This window comes from Monopterus albus, unplaced genomic scaffold (genome assembly GCF_001952655.1).
Source record: "Monopterus albus unplaced genomic scaffold, M_albus_1.0 scaffold194.1, whole genome shotgun sequence".
Classification (NCBI taxonomy): domain Eukaryota; kingdom Metazoa; phylum Chordata; class Actinopteri; order Synbranchiformes; family Synbranchidae; genus Monopterus; species Monopterus albus.
The window spans coordinates 1,117,655-1,134,048 of NW_018128074.1; the positions used below are offsets into that span (position 1 = coordinate 1,117,655).

At 41.6% G+C, this 16,394-nt stretch overlaps 1 protein-coding gene across 1 annotated transcript in view; it reads left to right on the forward strand.

The window, feature by feature from the left end:
• kdm5bb (lysine demethylase 5Bb) overlaps nucleotides 1–12,878 on the forward strand; it is a 19,292-nt gene extending 6,414 nt beyond the window's left edge. The window contains exons 10-28 of the mRNA XM_020617788.1: nucleotides 3–83; nucleotides 167–325; nucleotides 516–697; nucleotides 839–1,001; nucleotides 1,135–1,254; nucleotides 1,814–2,008; nucleotides 2,814–2,995; nucleotides 3,181–3,305; nucleotides 3,933–4,083; nucleotides 4,227–4,341; nucleotides 5,301–5,650; nucleotides 6,343–6,481; nucleotides 6,580–6,759; nucleotides 8,071–8,232; nucleotides 8,328–8,813; nucleotides 8,903–8,987; nucleotides 9,104–9,306; nucleotides 9,398–9,664; nucleotides 11,953–12,878. Of these exons, the coding sequence (XP_020473444.1) occupies nucleotides 3–83; nucleotides 167–325; nucleotides 516–697; nucleotides 839–1,001; nucleotides 1,135–1,254; nucleotides 1,814–2,008; nucleotides 2,814–2,995; nucleotides 3,181–3,305; nucleotides 3,933–4,083; nucleotides 4,227–4,341; nucleotides 5,301–5,650; nucleotides 6,343–6,481; nucleotides 6,580–6,759; nucleotides 8,071–8,232; nucleotides 8,328–8,813; nucleotides 8,903–8,987; nucleotides 9,104–9,306; nucleotides 9,398–9,664; nucleotides 11,953–12,090 (3,483 nt within the window). The 3' untranslated portion in view covers nucleotides 12,091–12,878. The remainder of the gene's footprint in view (nucleotides 1–2; nucleotides 84–166; nucleotides 326–515; nucleotides 698–838; nucleotides 1,002–1,134; nucleotides 1,255–1,813; nucleotides 2,009–2,813; nucleotides 2,996–3,180; nucleotides 3,306–3,932; nucleotides 4,084–4,226; nucleotides 4,342–5,300; nucleotides 5,651–6,342; nucleotides 6,482–6,579; nucleotides 6,760–8,070; nucleotides 8,233–8,327; nucleotides 8,814–8,902; nucleotides 8,988–9,103; nucleotides 9,307–9,397; nucleotides 9,665–11,952) is intronic.
• Nucleotides 12,879–16,394: the final 3,516 nt, after the last annotated feature.

A 16,394-nucleotide genomic window follows, 5' to 3' on the forward strand; every position in this document is an offset into this window, starting at 1 on the left:
AGGCATACAGAGACTATTCCCTGCGTGCATTTGGGCAAATGGCTGATGCATTCAAATCTGATTACTTCAACATGCCAGTTCATGTACGTAGAAATGGTTTCACAATCTATAGGTGTGTTGGCGTGTGTTTTTAAAAATCTGAACCTGTTTTTCATGTGTTTTACAGATGGTACCCACAGAGCTGGTTGAGAAAGAGTTCTGGCGTTTGGTTGGAGCCATTGATGAGGATGTTACTGTAGAATATGGGGCAGATATTGCCTCAAAGGAGTTTGGGAGTGGATTCCCCATTCCAAATGGAAAATTTAAGGTTTCCCCAGCTGATGAGGTAAACTGATCCTCATACGCTGAAAATATACCTCTGAAATAACACATCAGAAAACTTTGAGCTGTGTCTGTGAAATCAAAAAAAATGTTTTAATCATAGTGCAGTTTTTTTTTTAAATCATAGTGACATCAGCACTATGTTGCATGATAATTCCTGTGTTATTGTTCTGACTGTGGTGTCCATCTTGCAGAAATACCTCAAATGTGGCTGGAACCTCAACAACCTGGCAATGATGAAGCCTTCAGTACTGACTCATGTGACAGCTGATATCTGTGGGATGACGCTGCCATGGCTTTATGTTGGCATGTGCTTCTCCTCATTCTGCTGGCACATTGAGGATCACTGGAGCTACTCCATCAATTATCTGCACTGGTACTTGAGAAACACATCTGCTGATCCTAAACCTCAGCTCCTTTCTTGTTTTTTTTCTGGTTTGTGTGCTCTGGACTTTGCTTGCTCCTCAATTTTGGATTGTTGTAACTAAACTCTTGTGTTTATTTTATTTATTTCAAGGGGGGAGCCAAAAACCTGGTATGGAGCTCCTGGTTTTGCTGCAGAACAGCTGGAGGAGGTGATGAAGAAACTGGCACCAGAGCTGTTTGAGTCTCAGCCTGACCTGCTGCACCAGCTGGTCACCATCATGAACCCCAACACTCTGATGGCCCACGGTGTCCCAGTATGTGTTTAAATGACTTCCACATGCACTGATGCCTTTCCCTATCCCAACACATAGCTAATACTTAAATGAATGTGCAGCTGGTCTTTCTAACAGGAACATGAATGATCTTCTTTTGCCTCCTCTGCCTCAGATTTACAGAACAAACCAGTGTGCTGGTGAGTTTGTCATCACGTTTCCTAGAGCCTACCACAGTGGCTTCAATCAGGGCTTCAACTTTGCTGAGGCAGTCAACTTCTGCACAGTGGACTGGGTATGTATCATTTCATTTGTCCTCTCAACATGTCTTAATTGGTTGCTAAGCAACATGCAAGTAATTGGTTTGAGTTGTTTTTACTGATTAGTGGCATTACTATTAGAATTGTATGTATGATTAGTGTTTTCCAGAAGCCACCTGCATGAACTGAAGGGAAATAAAGACTGGCACAGTGTTTTTTAGATTAGAGCTTTCATGCATAGCAAATCATAATTATTTTAATCTGCAGATTGATTTCTCAATTAACTGAGCTAGTGTGTAAAATGTTAGCAAATAGTGAAAAATGCTGGTTCACATGGTGACGCAAATGTCTTGTTTTGTTCAACAACCAAGAACCAAAAGAGCTTCAGTTTAGTATCTCAGAAGAGTAAGAAAACAACAAAATATTCACATTTGAGAAACTGAAACTAGTGAATGTTGCTATATTCAATTATCAGAATTGTTGCACATTTGTTTCCTTGAATTTCATGCATCAGCTGCTCCTGTGACATTGTATTGCCATTGACCTGACATGATCTGTGCTTACAACCCATTTCTTTTCTTTTTCTATCACCAGATGCCTCTTGGCAGGCAGTGTGTTGACCACTATCGCATGCTGCACCGTTACAATGTGTTCTCCCATGATGAGATGGTGTGCAACATGGCCTTGAAAGCAGACACACTCAATGTGGTTCTAGCCTCAGCAGTCCACAAGGACATGGTTGTCATGATCCAAGAAGAGCAGGACCTGAGAGAGAGAGCGAAGAACATGGTAGAATAGTGTTCGTTATCATATGAATACACCATCATTGTTTTATATCATGTAATATCAGGTTGATTTTATGCCACAACTATAGTACCGTGCAAAAGTCTCAGGCCACCATTAGATTTGTTGTTTTAGCAAAGTTATAATGACTACATGTATTTATTTTTCTGTCTCGTTATTAGAATACAAATAGAAAATATAGGAAATATGTACACAGTATTAAAAAACACAAATGTCAGAAGAAAAACACCAAACAAACTGGATACCCAAGATGTGATATGGAGGACTGAGTGGCTGCAGCCTTCAGTGAAAAATGGTGGAGGGTCTGTCATGGTTTCAAGACTTAAAGATGGTCTCCCCAAAGGAAAGGCACACTAAATACTGAGTTTGGAATGTAGAAGCAGTTTTCTTCTAAAAAGGTTGTCTTTTAATATTGTGCACATGATTCTTGCATGTTCTGATTATATCTTAATAAAGAGTATAAAATATTATCAATACAACCTTGCTAAAATAGAAAAACTAATGGTGGCCTAAGACTTTTGCACAGTAGTCTACATTTCTCTGTCTGCAGATTCTTTTTCTCTCACTGAATCTTTTGTTCTGCACACCGTCTAATCATAGACAGGTTATGCAAATATTTCACATTTTTACCTTTGTGCAAAATGAAGTAAGCATTGTTGTTAGCTAGTAATGCAAGTCTCCAGGCCTTTTTTTGCAACAGTTCATGTTTAATATAGCACAAAGAGAGATGTGCAGTCTAGCAAAGGTGCTGTGATTAGCTTTTAACACCACCGTCATCTCGCACCTTCAGGGTGTGTTGCTTTGCAAGGAGGCCAAATACGATCACCTCCAGGATGATGAGCGGCAGTGTGTTAAGTGCAGGACCACCTGCTACCTGTCTGCCATCACCTGTCACTGCAGTCCAGGAGTACTGGTCTGTCTGCACCACATCAGCGACCTCTGCTCCTGCCCCATCACCAACTACACACTGAAGTAAGTCCCTCTGGAGCTGAAGAGGGGACAGTTAACGGGCTTCGCACAGATCAGAGTAAAAGATGTTTTAATGTAATGAATATGCCTGTAAAATATATTTTATCACTGTAAACTCTTGTTCTGTAGATGTGTGTCTTATTATCACCATGTAGCCCATATAACATCAGTGTTGTTTGCTCCTGCAGTTACAGATACACACTGGACAACCTGTTCCCCATGATGAATGCTGTGAAGCAGCGAGCTGAGCTGTATGATGAATGGGCCTCCCATGTGACAGAGACTCTGGAGGCTAAACTAGACAAGAAGAAGGGTAAGCAGGATGAGCACATGAGAAAACAAAGCACTGACAGGCCATACCAGTGGCTTTAGATATTTAAGCTAAACAACTACTGTCAACTTATGTTTTCTGTCAGTGTCAAAGTATCTAGGCATATTTTAGCTATTCTAATTTTTGCCAAATTGTCTTAATTTTCAGAATGAAATGTCTAAGGTGATGCAAAAGAAGTTCTTAGTAACATTAACAAAAACAGTGTTGACTAGTGTTTGACTTTGATGTACAGTCACAAGAAAAAGTAACCACACAGAGCTGTTAATTTTTCTTGTGACTATATGTTGAACAAATTTCAGGTGTTTTTGAGTTGGCTCAGCCTTTAAAATGAACAGAAAGTTATGGGCTTTTGAAAGTTACAACAAACTACAGTACCACCTGTATGATGTATGAATTGGTTGGTTGTCAGTAATCTATGTTTTATGCACATAGTATTTATTGAAAACCACAGGCACGGTCCTTTCTTTAGAAAGGGTTGTAAAACAGCTTCATCACTGTGACTGAAAATGATAAAAACAAGTAGATGCACTAAGTGTTGGAGATATCACAGTGCTGAGCAACTAAGTGTCACATGTCAGCCTGTGATTAACCTGAGTGTTCTCTCCTCAGGCCTGCCAGTCTTTCGTTCACTTCTTGCTGAATCAGAATCCAAAGTGTTCCCTGACAATGACCTGCTGCGACGGCTACGCCTGGTCACACAAGATGCAGAGAAATGCTCCTCAGTAGCACAGCAACTGTTGAACGGCAAGAGGCAGACCAGGTAGCCTTAGTACTCTACTACAACAGTAGTGTGTATATATCAGTTGCCTTCACATTTCTTTAAATTTACTCCCAAGTTAGGAAATGGTATCATTGGCTTAATGGCTTAATCTTTCCTTCATGGGACCTCCCCCCCTCTCCTAGGTATCGTTGTGGTAGTGAGAAATCACGAAGCCAGCTGACCGTGGAGGAGCTGAGTTCATTTGTGAGGCAGCTGTATAACCTCCCCTGCTGTCTCCCCCAGGCCCCCAAGCTGAAGGTAGGCTGAGGAGGAGAAATGAGTCCTAGGATGTCACAACTGTAAAATTACATTCATTTTAATTTAAGCTGCACAAACACTGATTTTATTGTGTCCTGCCACCATGATATGTGGTATGCAGGTCACATAATAACTCAAGAAAAATATATAGTAGAAACCTGATACTTGGACCACGGATACCCTACATAGAGTAGCCTATCTGATTAGATTTTGGTGTGTCTTGCTGCATAAGTTTGAGTGTTACTGAGGTAGAACTGTTTCTGTTACAATCTGTTAGTAGTTTCTCATCAAGAATACTAACAGTGAAACCATATGTGTTTGTCATGGAGATCATGATGGACATTATGCAGTCCAGGTGCCTCTTATTAATCATCCATGTTTGTTAATTCATGCTACTTGGTGTAATCGACCTCTCTGCCTGGCCAGGCTTTTATGTCCACACTGTAAAGATCACTTGACCGACTCCAACCTGAGTAATCACAGATCCCCTGGTCAGTTCTAACCTTTAACAATTCCATTGAGGTTTATTCCAGTAAGGTGGCTACACCCTCAACAATGCTGACCAAAAAGACAACATTAGTTTGTGCAGTTCTACTAAAGGAGCTGCAGATGCCTGGAAGATGGTGTCTGATCTGTCTGCTCTGCTGCAAAGTTTGGTTTTACATTGCAGCAGTTTCAGTCAAGTTTTACACAGCATGTAAAACACTACTCTGCAGTTCGTAAGATCCCTTATGAGAGCAGCCATGAGGGAACTCGGACAGGAGAGCTGCTTAATTGCTCATTTTCTTGATTGTGAAAGTAGTCATGAGTGACCCGGTCTTTCAGGGCTAAAATCAGGTTAATTCGGTTCAATGTCTGTCCATAGTTTGCTGTGTAATATAATAAATGTGATTTTGACAGAAATAAGGTATGCAAATTAATTTAAAAAACCTGTCTGTCTGGACCGTGTCTGTTCTTAGGAACTCTTGAATCACATCGAAGACTTCCAGCAGCACAGCGAGAAGGTCCTGGCTGATGAAGTTCCCAGCGTCGCAGAGATCCAGGGCCTGTTGGATGTCAGCTTTGACTTTGACGTGGAGCTGCCTGAGTTGCCTCGCCTGAGAGTGAGACTGGAACAGGCGCGCTGGCTGGAGGCGGTGCAGCAGGCCAGCACTGCCACCCTCACTTTGGAGACCATGAGGAGGCTCATTGACCAGGGAGTGGGCCTGTCACCGCACCCATCTGTGGAGAACGCCATGGCACGCCTTCAGGAGCTGCTCACCGTGTCAGAGCACTGGGAGGACAAGGCGAGCAGTCTCCTTAAAGCCAGGTGAGGGCAGCACAGACTGATCCATGATGATAGCATCTAAGCCACAGGGTGGAAGACATCATGTCTGTCCAGGTATTTGCGCTGATTGTAACTGAATACTGTAATATTACGTCAGTGCTCCTGATTTTGCTTCATTTTAATTACAGCTAGTGCAAAATGCTGCTGCTAGAATATTCAACAAGATCAACAAAAAGTGAGCATCATGTTTAGTTCTGCCCTCATTCCATTGGTACTCAGTGCTGTTCAGTATTAACTGTCACAAGTGCTTTTAAAAGGCTTTTTTTTAATGGCATGGCTGTCAAGAATGTGCATCTCCATTATCAGAAAAACTAATTTCATGCCAGGGCTTAAATTTCTACATTTTCCAGAAGTATTATGTTCCTTCACCATACTTGGTTTAATGCAGCTTTGAATTTTAGGTTTCACAGTTTTAAAATATTGTTTATAACTGTATTTTCTGTTCTGACCTTGAGTTATGTTCCATGTAAAGAGTGTAAATTATCCCATAAAACCGTGCGTAGACGACCTTTTCAACAGTTGGAGTGTTGGTTGGAAGTGTCCTGTGAGGATGATGTCTGAAGAAAATGTCTTGGCAGTTCTTGTTGTAGATAGTTATTAACCTGGAGGTGATGCAAGTATTGTGTCCAGATTTATTACCTACAGTGAAATATTTGTGCTGTACTGTTCACCAGACCGCCACACTCCATAGAGACTCTTAGTGCTGTTGCTGAGAAGGCATCAGGTATCCCTGCTTACCTCCCCAACTGTCTGCTCCTGAAAGACACCATCAGAAAAGCCCATGAGTGGCTTCAAGAAGCTGAGGAGCTGCAGGTTAGGATACAGACATTTCATGACTGGCGTGTTATTCTCTGTGCAGGATGATTTGGTTTGAATGTGATTGCAACACTGAAATACTCTTCCCTTTTCAGGCCAGCGGTTGCATACCAATGGTGGACAGCCTCTCGGACATGGTGCTACGAGGACAAGCCATTCAAGTCCACCTGGAGCCTTTAGACAAACTGGAGTCTTTAATGGTAGAAGTGCAAGAATGGAAGGAATCTGCAGCTTCAGCTTTCCTTGAGAAAGACTCACCTCTTTCCTTACTGGAGGTAAAATCCAATTCATTTAGAACCAATTTTAAGACCATGAGGTCATCACTGTTCAGCTCACTTAGTTAGTTCTCCACTGGATCTGTTTGTGTTCCAGCCCCTTCTGCATGTTGACATTTACAATGCCACATGTTATAGTGTTGTCTTGAGTTGGTTTACCAACAGTTTTTGTGTTTTACCTGAATATTGATTATGCATTTGCCTTTAGATGCGGTAACAGATGTTTTGAGACTCTCTCTTGTTTGTTTTTAAAAAGACAATCTAACTTCTCTGTGATCACTCATTTTAAATGTCAGTAAAGCCGATCACATAGCACAGCTATGATCATACACTAACATAGCCTGTATTTATGTTGCTATGTCAAGGCAACAGCTTGAGAATAACTGCCTGGTGAACATGTAACATTTATGAGCCACAGTGAAATCACTGCTGCTTATGTTTTCCTTTGTCTAACAACAGAAACAAATGTGTCATTGACAGCAGCCAAGTCATGAGGTTGGCTGAACCAAACCAAAGTGTCCTCTCCTTCACTCTGTTAATGATAAACAGACAGATATCATCCTTCTTTCTCTCTCTCAGTAATTACAAACAATGATAGCTTTGCTTTATATAGGACTATATGAAATGTGTCATAAGTTCATCTTAAACCCACTGTAAAGTAATACAAGTATTGACAGTATAAACTACATTCACAAGTGAATTTAAAGGTACTCTCATAAATTTCTTTTTAGCTACTAGAGGATCTAATGTGACCAAAAATGCACTATAAACAACCCCTTACTGCCTGTAAAATGCCCTCACATTCAACAATGAGAGATGTAATTTACACACACACACACACACACACACCCTCCTTCCTCAAATGTGTTTTAATGCTGGCAACACCTCAAATGAATAACTCCCAGATTTTAAACCTGGTTTCTCCTGAACCTATCAGATGCAGAGGGTATAAATTTTAATTCTCTCCTCCCCTACTTTACATCCCTGAATAGGAACACCTTAAAACAGTTCTTTATAACCTTTACTAGATAGCATGGGGGTTAATCTATGGAGCATACTTTGAAAACCCAGTTTAGAGAAGCTAGAATAATAACAGAAGGTGTGGAGTGTCATCCAGCGGGTTTTGTAGATGAGAGACATTACATACTGTTAATTTTTCACTTGATTTGTGAGACGAAACCTAAGGTAATGCACCTTTAAAGTTTCAGAGATGTAAAGCCAGCAGAGCAGAAAGATGAGCTAGTGGACATTGGCCTTTACTCCTCTGGGCCTAAAAGTACAAACGGCTCACATTCATTTTGTTTATGACAGGTCCTTTGTCCAAGATGTGAAGTTGGAAATGTAGGTTCTCCAAAGAGGAAGGCCAAGAAAGGGAAAGAATCGCCTAAAAGTAACAAAAAGAAAACCCCACGGCTCAACACTCTAAGTGATGTGGAAAAAGCACTTTCAGAGACCAAGGATTCTTCTTCTGCAGTGAGTATATAAATTCTCAGTTGCTTTGTACATTAGTAGCTATGACTGCTAAATGTTGACTGACTTGTTGTGACACTCTTCATTTGATTCACCAGATGGCAACTCTGGAAGAACTGCGCGTGCGGGAGATGGAGGCTTTCTCTAATCTCAGGGCAGCAAATGAGTCAAAGCTCCTTCCCACAGCAGACTGCATGGACCTAAAGGTGTGTGTCTGTCAGAAGGCGCCCATGGGCGCCATGCTGCAGTGTGAGCTCTGCAGGGATGCCTTCCACAGCGTCTGTGTCAAAGAACTGACAGACTCCTGCAAAACACAGCCTTGGCTCTGTCCACACTGCCAGCAATCAGAAAAGCCCCCCTTGAACAAAGCCCTCTCTCTGCTGGCATCTCTGCGTCACATAGGGGTGCGCCTACCAGAGGGCGAGGCACTGCAGTATCTGGTTGAGAGGACAGTTAACTGGCAGCAGCGGGCACAGCAGATTTCACAGACCTGTAACCTACCAGAACTGGAAGAGAGACCAGGAACTCCTCCCATCCTAACGTGCTCGGTATCAGGCAGCCATGACATTCACAACAACACTCAGGTCCCTCATCTACTTGTGTCAGTTTTTCTAGCAGTTCACTGAAAATGTATTCATTGTAAATGTTAAATTTGGGAATGTTTCTGGTACAGGCTCCTTGTCTGACTCCAGAGTGGAACAGGACAGGCCATGCTCAGACAGTTTTCTACACTGAGCAGAGATGTATACCGCTGCAGGGTGAGTGCAGTCTTATTCTGAACTGAAGTAGAGACTAAGTGATCATGTACATCAGTGGAAATCATGCTTAGTCATTCATTTAAGATTATTATTGTTGTTTATTTTCTGTGCAACAGGCTTGAGTCAGGAGCTGGACGAGCTAATGGTGGAGGGGCTCCTGCTGCAGGTGTCTCTACCAGAGATCCAGAGCCTCTACCATGTTTTATTAGACCGAGCCAGCAGCCTACAGACGAACAGATGCATGTCGCCATCCCAGGACGAGTCCACAGACACACACATGCAGTTTAACTCTCAGGGAAAAAAACTGCCACTGAACAAGGTAGAAACTCTTCCACAAAAAAGAATGGTTAAGAAAAACGCAGTATAACTACCTCAGTATCAGTTTTGACTTGTATTATTTTTATTTCCAGGATGGAATCAGTGGCATGAGGGAAACTATGACTGTCTCAGAGAAGAAAGCAAAGCGGCATCTGGAGAGGGACGGTGTAGATGGGGAGCGCAGGAGGAAGGACAAAAAACACTCTCGCAAACGACAGAAGATGAATAAAAAGAACCTGCAGCGTAGGCCAGCCTCAACCTCATCGTCCCCTCGATCTGATTTCTCCCAGTCTGATGACTCTGATGAGGAGATGGCTGTTTGTCCGGCAGAGAGGTGTTGTCTGCCAGAGGGAGATGAGGTAAGAAAAGTAAGGTGATGATAGAACCTGGTTCTCTGTGGAGGTTAGGCCTGTGATGCACCAAGCCCACAGTTGGCCATTGGCCACTGTCACGCTGTTGGTGTGCTTCTGTTTCCCTCATGTTTGTGGTGTCTCCCGCACTGCTGGTACTAGTTAGACCCTGTCGGGGGCTTTTCGGGCTATGTTGCCTCCTGAATCGGCCACAGACCTTGTTGGTGAGAGAGACTTCTCTGATTGGCTGTTTAGTTTAACAAAAAAGTGCAAGAGAAGAGATTGTTTCAGGAAAGCCCCTTCAGCCTTTCATTGTAGTATCCATGATTTCACCCATTCAATGCAGTTTCTTTTTCCACAACTAAAAGACCAAGGGCAGAGCAGGGCCCTGTAACGTCTTATCAGACATGTTCTAAGTTAGAAGCAGCTACAAACAGCAGCTGTGTTGAATGAGAGATGCTTTGTTTACTGTTTGAATTTCCACAGTCTTCTTTCCCTTTCTGAATAACGAGTACAGATACCGCCACCTGCTGGTAGGAGGAGTTATTTCTGTTACTCAAGCGTATGTGCTAGTTGGCTGTAGTCTGCGTGGTGTGTTCAAGTGCCACTTTTTCAACCAGACTGGCCGAGACAAAGGCAATGTGAGGCGGTGAAACAGTCAGCCTACGTTGCTACTAGTTCTTTCATGTCAGCTTGATGTGTCTCTGCACTTACTTTAGCTTTCAGTTAAAGGAGACACCGTGTAAATACAAAATGTACGTAACTGTCATGTAACTATCAGTATTTATCTGAAGCTTATGTGAGGCTTCAGCAGGCTGAGCTAATCAGATTAAATGGACATCAAGGTTACAGATCCAGGGGAGTACTGAATTCAGTTCCTTCAAAAATAAATAAATAAACATCTTAGAATCTTAAGTCTTAAATTTCATTTACAAATGCCATGCCTGTAATAGGCAGTAATGTTATTTATAAGATGTTTTTGTATCCAATTGTGTGAGTTGTTACATGTCCATAAATTCAGTTGTTGTCTTGCTACAGGAGGATGTTCTGCGAAGTTGCAGCACCATCAGATAATGCACAACTGTCACTTATAGCAAAAACTTTTTTATTGTTCAATCCATTCATCCCTTTTCCTGCTTATCTGGGTCAAGTTCACATGAATTATATAACAGGGTGTACTATTACAGACAGCAAGGGTGTGACAAATGTAAATAACATCATGTGCTTGGGAAGTATTTGCAAGGATGTGACAAATGTAAATAACATCATGTGCTTTATAAATAATTGTAGGTCTTATTACTGATGTTTCATTTTTTTGACCTGCGTGACCATGAAAAGGGCTCACAGTGACAAACCCACAGAGAATTAATCACATTTTATTTGTATAGTGCCAGATCAAAACAAAAATAACCAGAGGGCACTTTACATACTAAGGTCAAATCCTTGGAGGAAAAACCCAACAAAATGAGCAAACACTTGGCGACAGTGGCGAGGAAGATCTCCCCTTAATGGAAGAAAACTCTGACAGACCCAGGATCTTGGTGGGTGGCCATCTGCCTTGACTGTCTGGGTTGAGTGGATAGAGGAGAGGGGAAGGAAAATAAGAGCATCAAGTAACGACAAACAGTGGGCAGGTTAATTTGGTCAGTGACTGCTCATCAGAAATGTACAGCTCTGGAGTCAGGAAAGGTACAGAGGGAGAGAGCACAGACTACAGGATAGAGGGGAGAGACAGTTATTGTGCAGTGGTGGAGAATCAGGGGCAGAGAGAAGCCCAGTGCATCATGGGAAGACCCCCAGCAGTCTAGGCACCCGACTCTGAGGTTCTCCTGAACAGCTTAGGGGGTTTCATCTTTTTGTTGTGGTTTTCTGGCCCTGTAGCTTCACTGTGTTGGTTCAGTGTCACAGCAGGCCTCTTTTTGTGTGTGTGTGTGTGTGTGTGTGTGTGTGTGTGTGTGTGAGACGCTCTAAAAACCCAGTGTGCTCTACCTGCTCACACAGAAACAGTAAGGAACTAGCTGCCAAGTTCAGCATTGAGCAGCTACGGAGACTTATTTCAATTAGAGGAATCCAAGAGGAGAGTGACCTGGTGGGCACCAACATGACAGCAAATGAATGATAATGCTGCTCCATAAACTCAGAGATGTTTATGCAGTAGACTAACAGGTTTCCAACATCACTTTATGAGACAGTACCTCACTGTGTGCAGCTTGTTTCTGCTGCCTTCAAGCGGCAGGAAGAATAATGTTAAACTGAATTCCTTCATGGTGGAAACCTCTTGCTTATGTTTGCTGCAGGTGGATTGGGTCCAGTGTGACGGCAGCTGTAACCAGTGGTTTCACCAGGTCTGCGTTGGTGTTACGGCTGAGATGGCAGAGAAGGAGGACTATATTTGTGTCAGGTGCACACTGAACGACGGGCACATGAGAAAATGAAGAAAGCAGAGATTTTTCTGAAGGATGACTGAAGGGGTCTGCCTGTCATCAGTCCGTTATTGGAGTCACCAGTCTGGATGTGTCACTGATCGTGTACCCCCCTCACCTTCGTCCTGTCTGTCCGACCCTTTTGTAACAACGGTGCTATCTCCTCTTTGACTTGTTGTCCAGAACTACGTTTAGTTATTTTTTGTATTTTTACATATACATATTATATATATATTATATATATTTCTTTCTCTTTATGAATTGTTTGTGGTTGTCTAAGTGGGAAAAAAACAGGATGTGAAGTGTGCTGCATGGGATTCCGTCACATCGGCGCCAAGGAGTCTTACAGCATGATGCATCCAGTAAAGAGGGTTAATCAAGGCATAATATTATCTGGAACCTCCTTGCATGTTAAACCAGAGCTAAAGGGACAAAAGTCAAGGCTTTCACCCCCTCTTCCCCTGAAAAAAAAAAAAATCACTATTGCAATTTTTCTTTGAAATCCAGTGTTTAGTACATGCATCTAAATATAATTATTCCCTTTTTTGTAGAATAGGTTTATTTATCTGAGCAATAATTTTGTCTGAACTGACTTAAATGGCTTAATCTCCACTGAGTTGTTGGTGCGTTAGCGTTGATGTGATGTACAGAAGGCTACACAGAGGGGTGGATTAGCAGGCAGAGGAAAAGACGCTGCTGACGTGTACATCCACAGCGTGTAATCTTGTATAGTGGGAAGTACTCGGGGTAGCTGAAGATGTTACAGTTTATATTGTGGAATAAAGCCCTTTTGTTCTATGGAGAAGTCTCTTGCTTTCACATGAGCATCGCAGAAACAAACCACTAGATGTCTTTGTAAACATTATCTTAAAAAGAATTATTCTGTTTATAGAAGAACCAGTGATCATTTTCATACATCAAACTGTTATTTCTTCATTAATAGTTTGATTGATCAGTATATAAAATGTCAGGAAATAATGAAATTGTCCATCATTATTACTTGAAGCCCAGGTGAAAATATTCAAATAGCTTGTGTTGTCTGACCAACTGTGGAAAAAACAAAAACAAATTCTGAGTAATACTAATAGAAAAGTTGGAAACTAACAAATACTCATATTTTAGGAAATGGTTACAGGTGAGTTGTGAGCACTGATGCTTAAAAACTAATTCATTATGACATTTGTTGACATTAAAGCTTTAAGGAACCGATTAGTTTCTGGGTGCCTGAGGTAATAATGAAAGTGCAGTGTATAGTGGTGCTCAACTGGGGACCAGCAACACGTTTTTGCTCTGTGCGAGGTTAATCCAGCCGTGGCATGTGCCAAAAATCAGTCTACATGTGAAACATGACAGAACTGAGATAAACCTAAACCCCTTAACTGCACTATGATGTCTTTGGCCTTTGCATCTGCCTTTAAGGTCCCAGTTTCTCCAGCTACAGAGGAAGTGTTCAGATCAGGTAACACAGAGACAAACACTGAGTAACTCCAACATACTGAGGGTAAAGAAAGTCATGTGTCAGTGAGGGATGAATAAGAGAAATCCATCCTTACAACAGATGTTCATCATGACAGACATAAAATGTACCAGTGACATGTAGGAGTGGTTTGTTTTCAAGTAGCACTGTGATTATTTAGGGTTTGTTTTTTACACAGTTGTCAGACTAATGAACTGCTCATCAACAGCCTGAAACCAAGCTGTGAAACATGAATAATCCCAGTGTTAAAATACAGTGCACACATTTCCTCTGGACTTATATTTGAAGACTGTGTTGGGGGAGAAATTTCCTCTTCTAACAGGAGGGGGTGAAGTTCATGGAACAGTTTGTTTCCTAATGTGAAAACAAATTAGATTCCTTTACAGGAAACGGCTGCCAAGCCACAGAGCCTGTTCAGGACTAGACATCCACTGTACTGTACTAGTCCGCAGCAGGTTTCCTTGACTGCTCTGATCTGTACAATATGTTCACTAACCATTTAATTTCCTTAATAGTTCAATAGATGTAATTTTTATTTGTAACATTAACATTATCCACCCACAAATGAAGCCACAGTATGGATGATAACTCCACCCAGTAAATGACTCCAGCAACAAATTGAGAAGAAACACACCAAGTGAACCCATCAGACTGAGACAGATGAAGCCTCAAAGTGACGCTCTCTCCACAACTGAGCCTCACTTTGACCAAGATCATACTGGAGGTGACTGCAGTGTCTTATTCAACTGCTTATTATGACGCACAGTAGTCCTTCCTGCATAGCGCAGAGTGAAGCCCTAATCAACCATATAGCGAATGATGTTCTACAATACAGTCTCTCAAGGTAAACTTCACAGTAAACATATCACATATATTTAGAGTAATATTTAATGTTAAACATGGCATAAAACATTTTCATTATTGATTAATAAGCACTAAAGATGCTGGTGTGCCCAGAGCTGAGTGAGTATTCCCATGGAAACCTAGTATTCATGTTAACTGATGTTTTTATCACTGGGCCCCTCAGTGGATTTTAGGCCAGGCCTTTATACATTTGCTGGGCCCCATCAGGCAGCACTCTCCAGACATAAACTACCTTTAAATTTATCTGCTTAGGCTAAGTTGCTGTGGCCGGCTGTACTGGATCCATGTGAATGTTACAGCCTGCTCAGTAGTCCAGCTGTTATCCCTGCTTATCTAGCTTTACTGGTCCTACTTTTATTTACTAGCTATATCAGAAAAGCACCATTCCCTGACCTAGTGGAGCCTTAAAAGGTTCTTGAATCCTATCATCACTCAAACAAAGAGCAGATTCTTGGCAGCATGACCTGGCCTCACATCTGCACTGTACCTGCTCGCGTCTGGTTCAGCTGTTATTATTTGTGCATGTGTGTGTGGGAGCCCAGTGACGCAAAAGTTTGCGTCAGCACCTCAGTAACCTGACAAATGAAAACAAAAAAAGCATGTGTATAATCTACAGTTTCTGATAAGTTGATAAGTAAGAGTGTTCACAGGGTGTTTGTAGGATGAGAGACACACGCCAACTGGATAATGTATTTACTTTTATTTACTTTGCTCAGAGTATAATTTTAGGCCTGGCATTTATAGCTTCCCTATCTACAGTTTATGACAATGGTTGTGGTAATAACTCTGTTTGTTTGAATAAAGGCAGGAACATTTTGTTTGAGTAGCATGGCAGCACTGTCTTCAGAAAGCAGAACATCAAATGATGTTTGCAGTGATAGGTCATCTGATGATGAACAGCCTCTTGTCTGTCATGAAGTCAAAAGCCATATTTAGCTGGTGTAATGAGGGAGATATGCAGTAAGAGTAACTCATCTAATCCATTCAGTCACTGGGCTGTGACCAGTTGGGTGTCTTACTCTTTTATATGGGCCTTTGTCATGTGAGCAGTCAGTGAATAGGCAGGCACACGATGACAGAGGAACTATGTAAAGTTAATGATCACAAGTTTAGAAATGTTTATAATGTACCAATAATGTGACACACCTACATAAATTAAATGTGTCTCAGGAAAACATATTATGTTGGCTTGTCAACCAAGTGAAGAGCAAATTCTGCTCAGCTTAAAATAAAATATTCTAGTAATGACTCCACGCTAGCAGCTCCACTACCTATGCACGGTGGCACTTTGAGCTACATGCTAACTGTTCACACTGACAATGCTAACACCCGACTTCAAAGCAAGTGTGTTTATCATGTTTCCCATCTTGGTTTAGCATGTTACCATGCTAATGTTGGCTAATTAGCACTAACTAAGAACTAGGCCCACAGCTGAGGGATGATGATGATGGGAATGTCATTTGTTTTTCAGGTTTGGTCATGAGTTTTGGAAAACTCCAAATGTTGATCCTCTGATGAAAAGCTAAAGACTTACCAAAGTTGTTATAATACATCTGTAGGGGAACATGAATGTCTAAACCAAATTTTGTCCCAATTTATCAAGTACATTTTGAAATTAGTGTTGCCTGATTTGACGGACACCAAGCTCGTCTGGGAATCACGAATGTTGTAAAAACTTTCACACCAATCCATCTGATAGTTGAGATATTTCAGTCTGGCAGACAGACAGACAGACTGACCAACATTGCCATTTCCAGAGCCATGCCACTAGTATGGATGAAAAGGTCAAAACACAATGAACATAGTGTTTAGTTACTCTAATAAACTGAGTGCTTGCTATGTAAAAATAAGCATGCTTAAAGTTCCTGAACACTAAGTACTGAAAAAAGAGATTTTTCTGTGGTGTCTACTTTCAAACTCCCTGCATCTCCACCCTGAAATGGCTGAATCACTGATACTATTATTCTTTAGGGAG